The following is a 9,869-nucleotide window of genomic DNA, read 5'->3' as shown; positions in this document are numbered from 1 at the left end:
AAAGATCAAGATGGGCCAGAGCCAAGAGCAGTCCTGGCTGTAATGAATCACATGGAAGCTGCTGCCTTGTTTTGCCCAAACACTGTGAGTGGAGCTTTGAGGTTGGCCCTGAGGTCACTGCTTGCACCTATATTGTAGACACCTAAAGTTAAGTGAGATAAATTCCCCCTGATAAACTGCTGCATGTCACTTGGGAGTAAAGGACAAGTATGGCCACTTCGGAGTGTTTAAAGACATCACCACAAAAACACACCTTAAAAAAAAAAAAAAAAAAAAAGGAAGGCACTGCCCTTTGTAAATTCCGATTATTTTGTTTGCCTGTTATAAGTACTATTTAGCATTACGATTTGTGCTCCAGTATCTTTTCCTTATCTTTTTTTGCCTCACCCTGAATTTGTATGTTATATTTTTCTGGAAGTTCTGTTTAGAAAGAGCTGGATGACCTCCACCTTAATAGCATATTAGATGCATTCCAGAGACTTTTATATAATGTCTTTTAGAATCAATGTAATGTCAGTATCATTGTACTGTGATGAATATTTGCAAGTTGCTTTTTATTTTCCTGTTGGAATGAGTGAGAATAAATACTATGACCACCTAAAGCTGTCCATTGACCCATCTCCCTCATAACCATCACACACAAGCCAAAGTCCAAGTTTTTTTCACATCTCACTTGAAAACAAACGCTTCTTTCTTTTTAATCACATAAAAAGGGTAAGTTCTTTTTGCATTTGTCATGGGGTAAAGAAGCACCAGGAAACCTGACACTGCTAAGCTGAATTCACCAAGTGGACTGATGGAGGAATAGCCTGTCAAAGGGCATGTTACATATGCCCAGGAAGAGGAGTCCGGGTGTAAGAGCTATTGATGTGAAAGTGACAGAACAAATAACAAGGGAGAATATTCACAAGGTATAATCTTAGGTGTCCCTCATTTACTGCTCCAGTGAGGCAGTTTGGTCTCACCTGGGGGAAAGAAAACACCACTAACCTGTCTCAGTGTCAGGCTCTGGGCAGTGGCTCAGCACTAACACATACTGTTACACCTTGTGTCCTCATCATTCTGAATATCCATGTAATGTTTCCCTGTAGTCTGTTTTATTGTTGGTTTTTAAAGCTCAATGTCAGCACAGGCTGGCAGCTAGATCAGCCCACACTATGACCGTACAGCTTTCCACCACTTCTAGGTATTGTTCTCCTGTCACTTTCACATCCATAGCTTTTAGGTAACAAGACTCTCACACAAGCCTTGTTTGCACTGGCTGGTCAGCCATGATTCATTACACCCAGTTATTTTTCTCTTGATCAAGAGAAGATCTTGATGCACTGATGACATTCAACCACTCAAGCCTTTCTGTCATTTGTCAAACATCCTTCATACACATACTCATACTTACAAACTAATGATGTACCATGCAAGTACCTCAGGGTTGTACAGGTGTATTCACTTGTTGCACACAAGTTAGTATGGCACAAGCAGCAAGTCAGTCAGCATTGGGCCCTAAAGGGATTAACCCTTACAAAAGCACTTTTTTGTTAATCATATTGTTCTCAAGGAAGTTTTCAGACCACCCAGTTACTCAAGATACAACTCAAACTTCATATACTTTTGTCAGACCCTACAGCTTGATTTGGTGTGGATGTTATAGATTAGGATGCAGTAACTGTGCTCCAGATGTTTGTTGGCACCAGCCCAAGGCACATGGCACTTACATACTCGTGAAGTGTCATGCTGTTGAAACATCTAGCTCTCCTCATACTATCCAGCAAGGCTCACCTGCATCCTCTATCACAAGGACAGGGCTTTGTTAGGGGAAAGCTTAACTGTAACCATAACATGAGTAAAGAGAGACTTGTCCCAGTTACCATGTTAGTGAGGCAGCACAGCATAGTCTGGAGGGAACATAAACACTTGCTCCGGTGACAGGTTCTGGGCAGCAGCTCACTAAGTTCCACCTTGGACTTTCTGCTTCTATGCAGGATGAGATGCTTGCAGAATGCAGTTTCCCTTCTCCTCCCAGCCTCTGTTACTCTGGGTTTATAATAGCCAGATGGCTGCATGGGCTATCAACCAAATCAGTGCACAGCAATACCACTGTACGGCTTCCCAGCAGTTTCAGGCATTGTCTCCTCTTTCTTGTTGATCCACAGTCCATAGCAAGGCTTGTCATACTCAACTGTTCTTGTCAGCATTGCTCTGTTAACCAAAACATTATACCAAGTTATTCAACTTTGGATCATTTCAAAGTAAATACGGATGAGTGTTTCCAATTACACTGTTGATGCAAGTAGCTTGGTCTGTCAGCTTTTTCACATTAGATTAGAACCTCCAAACCAGCAGCAATCTAAACATTTTTTTAATTTTGGATAAGAATAAAACTGAACATTAATCTCTGTCCAGTCCCAGCCTGTAAAAGAATACAACTGACACAAAGGCCAGTATGAGTTGGTACATAGCTGTAGGTCTGAAATTTCTCCCATTTATTCTTCTTTCCCAGAAAGCTTTGGGCTGTGCTCTACAAGTAAACTCTTATCTTCAGGAAGTGATTATGTAAATCATTCTTTCAGGATGGATCTTTCTTCTGTGCTCACATGCCCTTACCCTGCAGCCTTAAGTGGAGTTGATGCAAGACAAGATAAAATCAGTTGCTAGCTCATTCTTCCTCTTTTCTGCTTTACTGTTTCAGCCATGTAGAGACTCTCATCTAATGAACAGAAAATTATTATAGCCCATGCTTTGTTCGTCGGAACAATTTTACTTCCACCAAGGAAGAAAACCCCAAAGTCACTGAATACATCTATTATGCCTTTGCTGGCAGGAGAGGTACAGTGATGCAGGTTATATGCTGGACATGTCTAGGAAACAGCAGGAACTCATTAAATTCCAGAGGCCTGTGGGAGGGCAGGAAAAAATTGTCTTCAGTATTCAGCATTGAAAGGGTACTCCTTGTGATTTTTGCACCTTGAAGAAATCAAATAGGAAAGGTTACTCCCAAGAATGAAATAAACACTGTATAGAAGCACACTGCATGCCCAGAGGAACCTTCAAGGGAGGCTCTAAATTGTGTAACTGCAGAATGAGTAAGAGACTTACTAGTACAGAAGTGGTATGCATGACCAACAAGCTCAAGTTTTTTCCTATTATTCAGGCACCAAACAGTGGCAGGACCAAGTCACTTTCTAGACAAGGAGTCAGAGTTCACACTGCTTGCATAGGAAACAGCAGTTCATGGCATTTCAGCCAAGACTTCTTGGTTTGCTATAGGCTTCCAAGGTACATATCTGCAAGCAGTCATTCTTCATACTGCACTTCAGATGGTCATTCCCTCCCTCAACTGCCTATGTAAGAACTGATAGCAGTTTATAATTACTCACAGAAAGAAAGAAAAAACACACAAAAAAACCACCCCAAACCAAAAACCACAGGAGTTTAAAGTTGTCTAATGCTCATTTCTTCAATCTGGACATAGCCAGGTATCAATTACAACCCTCCTTTTGGAATTCCAGGCATACAAAGCTACCTAGAGAAAAAGGACTCACAAAAAATACTAGTATTATTTATCCTTTAGTCAGTGAAGTGAAAAATGTAACTCCACTAAGGTATTAAGTAACAGATACTTCACCCCTCAAATTATCTCACATTTAAACCCAATTTAAACAGCTATGCCAGTACCTGTGAGATCCGAATGAAGACTATAAAATAAGAGTTTGAAGGAAACAAGCTGTCACTTACGTGATCATTTCACAGATCCTTCTGTTTCTGTTTAAGCTGAGAAGAGTTGCCATCTCCTCTTTAGTTAATTCAAAGTCAAACACCTATAACGAAAAACAGCTGGAAACCACCTCTGAACAAATCATTTCAGAAGCAAGATTCAGAAGATTAAAGTAGTTCACATCAGAAAGGGTACTGCTTAGAAAACCATGCCTTCATGACACAGGGAAAGGAAAATAAAGTATCTTTGGAATTTTAAGATTCTGCTGGCAGAGGAAAGAAACAAAAACAGATTGCCAGTTGCAGTTACATGTGCCAGCTGTTCCAAGATGTTTGGTGAGCACCTTAAGTGTTACTCAATGCTTCCCTCTGTAGAAGATGCAGCTCTCTCCAATTCCAAACATCTGGAAGTCACTCACATTTCAGTAAATCCAGCTACATTACTCTGAAATCTTCATGTCCAGTACAAGGAAAAAAACAAAAACAAACACAAACCACAAACCAAACCCTGACTTAACAGTGAGAAGAACAATGTGGTTTATTGACACCAGGACTCTTCCTTTAATGTTTCTTACTCTATATTGTGAGGAATGTTACAACGTGTGGGCACCAAGCAAACCCTGCCCTCCACTTCATCCACATTTCAAAGAACAGAAGACACTATGTAAGATGACTGATAAGGTTATCAGAATACTGTTTTCAAGAGCTCTGTGTCCTCTTGCCCAAGGAGGACTTGGGAAGGGTGAGAAAGGATCACTGCTTGCTCTGCAAGGGGAGGCCATGCCCTCCCTGGAGGGGAGCAAGGGGAGCACCCAGGTCACTCCTACTGACTCACCTTGGAGTTCTCCACAATGCGCTGTGGTGTGACAGACTTGGGAATCACAATCACATTTCTCTGGATCTGGAAGCGAAGGAGAACCTGCAGGGACAGACCACTGAGTCAGAGAAAGGACGGCTCCTGCTCTGGAGGAATCAGAACTTTTTTCCAACAGCCATTTTCCCTAAGCTTCTTGCAAGCTGCCTTTCAAATCATTCTAAGTAGCACTTTGTGGGGGGGTGGGGAAGAAGTAGCGGAAGACCACACAGAGGACCTCCTTTCCCATTCAGGACAGTCAGTTCCTCTTCCTCCCACATGGGCTTTTAGCAGCCTAAGCAAGGATTTAATTCTTTGTAAGAGGAACCAAGAGGGGAAGTGACATCTCAAGATGCATCAAGAATCTTATTCTGGCTGAGGGCCAAAGAGATAGTAGTAGCACAGAGTGGGAAACCTGCATTTCTTGTTAACACCACGGAAGAGCACCGCAGTTCACAGAGAGCACTGACAGAAACTGTACCCTCTCTCCAGACACAGCTTCTTTAATGGCTGTGTTACAGGAAGGAGTATCTACTGTCTGGCACCTGCCCACCTGTGCTGGGGTTTTGTTGTGCTTGGCTGCAATCTCTTTGATCTTAGGGTCATCCAGAAGGGAAGGCTCCTCTGGTTTAGCCCTACACAGAGATAAAAAAAAGGAAGAAAAAACAACAACAACAGCAACAAAATCACTCCAGAAATATTCTACCTAGAATGAGTAATTAAAAAAAAACAATACACCTGCACCATTACTCATTCATTTAGTCTGAGTGTTTCAAACCTAAACCACACTAATCCACTTGGAAATTACCTGTCAGGGCGTCCAAGGGGACAGTATGCTGTCACAGTGATGTCTCTGGATTGGCAATAGTTAATCAGCTTCTCCTGGGAAAGGTATGGATGACACTCGATCTGCCAACACAGGAGCAGACACCGACAGCTGTAGAACTACTGTAGTGCTCCCATGCTCTGGGGATTTTTTTTTCTGAACCCTAAATACAGGTTGCCTTCATCCTACACTGCATATGGTCTATGTGACAATAAAAGGCTAAACTCTATAGGGCACCATCTTTTATATACAGTCCTTATGTACTTGTCGGATTTTGCTCCAAGAGGCTTATAAAAGTAACTGATTACAGGTCATAATTACAGCTCACGTCTGGATTCTTCAGCCCTCCAGAGAGAATGCCTCTTAGGAAAATACTCTAGAATTTGTAAAAAGCGGTTCAATAAAGGTCTTTCCCGACCTAAACAATTTTATGATTCTATAACAAGGCAAGACAAAAAGGAAATATTCTGCCCCTTTTTGTACCGAGAAATATCTACAGAGCAGGACTTGAGAGTACATCCTGTGTTTACCTTCTTTTCTCATCTCCCAATCCAACTGCAATCAGATTTTCATAATTCCTGGAAACTATTCACCTGCAGACACTTTGCAGTTTACCTGGTTATTTGCAGGCTTGTACTTTAGTCCTGGTTTGCTCAGGATTCTTTCAGTCTGCTCACGGTTAAAGTTGGAGATACCAATGGCTTTCACCAGACCAGCATCCACCAGCTCTTCCATGGCCTAACAGAGAGAAGAGCAAAGTCAGGATCCCGTATACAAAACAAGGCCTGAATACAGGGGCTTGTTTCCCTTCATGGGAAGCAAAAAATGACTGTTTAGACTTGCCAGGTTTTTGATTCCTATGAGGAAAAGCAGGTACTGGCAATATCTGTGCCATACTGTCTATCGCTCTAAAGAGCAAAGTAATTGTTTAGACTGTGAAATTCATTGAGTTACACAGGAAAATACTCTACTATTATCACAGCACTGGAGGCATCCTTGGTGGATGGCAGGCTCACAAACTGTCTATTTCTGTAAAATCTATTTGAGCAGTTCAAGAACTGCAGTGAAGAAAAAATGTAGAGTTATGGTCAAGTAAAAAAATTTTTGTAACTTCTCTGATCTGCAGCTCTACTGAAAGTTACTGTGTAGCTCAGTGACTTGAGATGCAAATCCACAGTGAATAGGAATAATAGCTTGACTAAGCATGCACATTTTTAAAAGCTACCACATACTTCTGTGAGTTCTTTCCAAGTAATTTTGCATACAGGCACAAGCCATTCTGCAACTGCTGAAGCTAACACCACTGCTGAGGACAGAAGACATGACTCTTCCACTGTGGCTGAACTTACCTCCCATGTATGTAGAATATCTGTGTTGCTGGGTACACACATGCCTTTGTCGTCTGTGGGAAACAGCTCCTCTCCTGCCTGTCAGCGACAAGGAAAATGCTTGGAAATCTGTTGAGAAGTTTGCTTTATGTGAAAGCTCACAACCATGATAGCTTAAACTTCTACAGGCAAGAACACTACTTCTTGTCTACATTCAGTCATTCCTTCCGAGCAGCAGGAGGAATTTGAGGCAGTTTTGCCAGTGACCCTTCCTGTAATAGAGAGGTTTTTCTGCTGGACACCTCAAAGCAATGATTTGCCAAAGCACCTAGAGGGAAACAAACCCCTCAGAACTACAGCCTCCAGTTTAACATGTTCACTTCATATATTATTCTTTTGTGCCCATTGAGGAAGAATGGTTTTGTTCTTTTTCCAGAAGGGTATCAGGCAACCTACTTAAGTACTGGGAACAAATAGCTTTGGTCTACACAACACCACATCTGCTGAAAAGAGGTATTATGTGCAGTGGCAGTTTTTTCATGACCAACCTGCTAATACTAGGAAAATTAGAAGAGTCTTTGTGTCCAAGTTGTGAAAAGACACCAAGACTGAACTGCATTTAACAGCTGTTTACTACTGTCATCATGAGACATTTTCAAGGCTTTGTTAACCCAAAGCTGGAGGATGAAATAACTCACTCAGCATTGCAAAAGCAACTGGTAGGATGTAGACTGATCAGACTGTAGCAGGACAGAAAGGCTAAGACTAGCAATAGTCAAACTGTGACATCAACTTATTCACTAATTTATGGAAGAGTTTAGGCCCCCAAGAAGTTTCACCTTTTGAATTGTCGTTGGAACACCACTAAGGCTCCTACGGGCAAGGTCAGCTCGATCTGTACTGTATTAAGGACTTGATAATTAAACAGAGAAATAGAAACCAGAAATATTTTCTCCTTCTCTGTGATTCCATAACATAGAGAAAAATTTCTGACAGGCAGCAAAGAGCAGCCTTCCTTCCCATAAGTGGTAATTTTTAGATGGGAATACGCTGATTCATAAGAGAAAAAGAGAGCACCTTATCTTATGCTTTCAGCGTGAGGCTGCCCCTAGTTTTCAGACCATCATTCCCAGTATCAAAGGGGTATGGAAGCAATAGTCTCAGGGCAGAGATCAACAACCTAGCTCACATGGCCAGAGCGGAACACAGCACAAGAACAGTGCTGCTACACACCAGAGACAAGTTATTGTCTTTCCCAGCCAGAGCAGTTGTTGGGCTGTAAAGCCACAGTTACAAGAAATAGCCAATAGCATTGCTGCTAGCGTACCTTCCAACCAAAAGGCCAGTGCACGAGGTAGAGATCCAGGTAATCCAGTTTCAAGTCAGCAAGAGTCTTCTGGCAGGCTCCCTTCACCAGAGGCTTGTCATGAAACGTGCACCATAGCTGCAGACAAAAAGCCAAGCCACACTGTTACCTCCTGGGTTAAAGCTTTTGGGTGCTCTTTTGCACAGGACAGAAATCCTTCATCCTCTTTGGAAGGTGATGTGGAATGAGGTGACCTCAGTGCTCTTCAGATACAGGCAGATGGGACTGGCCGGTGACCCTGAAGACAGTATGTAGTAGGCAGTGGTAGTGCAGCTATTTGAGGAGAATCATAACAAAACCCTCTTCATGCTACCACCTTTTACACCGGGTCAGCCTTTGCAGTAGATGGCTTTTAAATGAAGACGTGTATGTGTCATTCCTGATCACGTATAGAAATCCTGCATTGAATGTAGCCAAGAAAATACAAAAAAGACAAAAAGAAGTGGTTGGCACCAATCTTTAGCAAAGTAAGAAGTAGCTTCAGAATTCAGCTAAATAGCCTGTTTTTTGCAGTGAGGTGTGATCACCAAACCAGTTCTGTCTCTTTATCAGTTCATGACACCAAATGGTCTCAGACCTCTGCATCACAGGCTTCTACCTTGTTTGGTGCTACCTGGCCCACTCTACCTTTTCCTGCTTCCCTTCTGCATCAATTGGTCTGCAGGTATGAGATGCGTGGCCACGTTCCTCCTCATCCATCCCCAGAAGTTCTGGGTCTCCTCAGTAGAGTGCCAGACCACAATAAGGCTGTGGTGCTCAAGCTTTCTGCAGATTTTGAGGGGCAAGAATCAAAGTCATGGCTTCATTATTATTGGATTGACTGAGGAAGAAAGCTGTCATCAGACAGTCAGGATACAGGTAGTTCTTCTCCCTGCTCAGATCTCAAGGAATTCACTTTTGCTATCCAGTGGCTACAATGATAAAAATTACTGTCAGTGGACAGGAAAGAATCAAACTCTATCACTGTGCTGTTGAAGTGAAACAAGAATGTTCTATCAGGAGTGAGCTCATTTACTTTATGAGGTTCTCCAATGCTACAGCATAAATCAACTTTAGTATTCTATTGCCAAAATACCACAGGCAAAGCCAGCCTGTCCATGACCCAAGATCACCTTTACCTTACTGACGATGAAGAGGTCCTCTCGCTTCACAACACCTTCCTTGATTTTCTGCTGGATCCCTTCCCCAACTTCTTTCTCGTTCTGGTACACGTAGGCACAGTCAAAGTGGCGATACCCGGCGTCGATGGCAGCCATCACTGCGCCTTCCACCTTACCTGGTGGGGACTGAAGGGGAAAAAGGGCACGATATGTCTTGATTTGTGATTCTCACATGCTGCTCCTTCAGTAGCTAGAGGATAGACAAACGGGCTTTAAGAAGAGCTTTGCAATATAGCTTTCTCAGGTCTCCACACATCCCCTGAGCTCCAAGCCAGGCTCCATCCATCCCTCTGTCCCCCGGTTCCCAGGCAGGGCTCAGCCTCTGAGAGGTTTTTACAGCACCGAGGCCCCAGCACCGGCACCCGCCGGGTTGAGGCCTCCTCGCTTCCCCGTACCGCGGAAACCCTCAGCAGCTCCAGCAGGGCCTCAGCCCCGGTGACCCGGAAACCCTCCGCGCCACAACAGCGGCTCCGGTGCAGGACGTCTCGCCGCGGTTACCTTCCATGTGCCCAGCCCCAGGAGGGGCACCTTGGCCACAGCACCCAGCCGCGCGTAGCTCGCCATGGGCCCGCTCAGGAGCGCACCGCCCACCAAGCGCCTTAACACCTGCCCGGCCCGGGGTGGT

The 9,869-nt window shown here is 43.5% G+C and overlaps 1 protein-coding gene across 1 annotated transcript; it reads right to left on the bottom strand.

The window, feature by feature from the left end:
• Nucleotides 1-2,897: 2,897 nt before the first annotated feature.
• LOC104267956 (aldose reductase-like) lies at nt 2,898-9,825 on the bottom strand. The gene is made up of 10 exons (XM_009873549.1): nt 9,743-9,825; nt 9,203-9,370; nt 8,046-8,162; nt 6,740-6,817; nt 6,006-6,128; nt 5,373-5,473; nt 5,118-5,199; nt 4,547-4,630; nt 3,733-3,815; nt 2,898-2,961 (listed from the first exon to the last, which is right to left on the bottom strand). The coding sequence occupies exons 1-10, from the start codon at nt 9,806-9,808 to the stop codon at nt 2,919-2,921; spliced, it is 945 nt and encodes a 314-aa protein (XP_009871851.1). The 5' UTR covers nt 9,809-9,825; the 3' UTR covers nt 2,898-2,918.
• Between the last annotated feature and the right edge of the window lie 44 nt (nt 9,826-9,869).

Source organism: Apaloderma vittatum, unplaced genomic scaffold, assembly GCF_000703405.1.
Source record: "Apaloderma vittatum isolate BGI_N311 unplaced genomic scaffold, ASM70340v1 scaffold25197, whole genome shotgun sequence".
Classification (NCBI taxonomy): Eukaryota; Metazoa; Chordata; class Aves; order Trogoniformes; family Trogonidae; genus Apaloderma; species Apaloderma vittatum.
The sequence above is the reverse complement of the archived record's forward strand: the minus strand, read 5'-3'. Positions and strand labels throughout refer to the sequence as shown.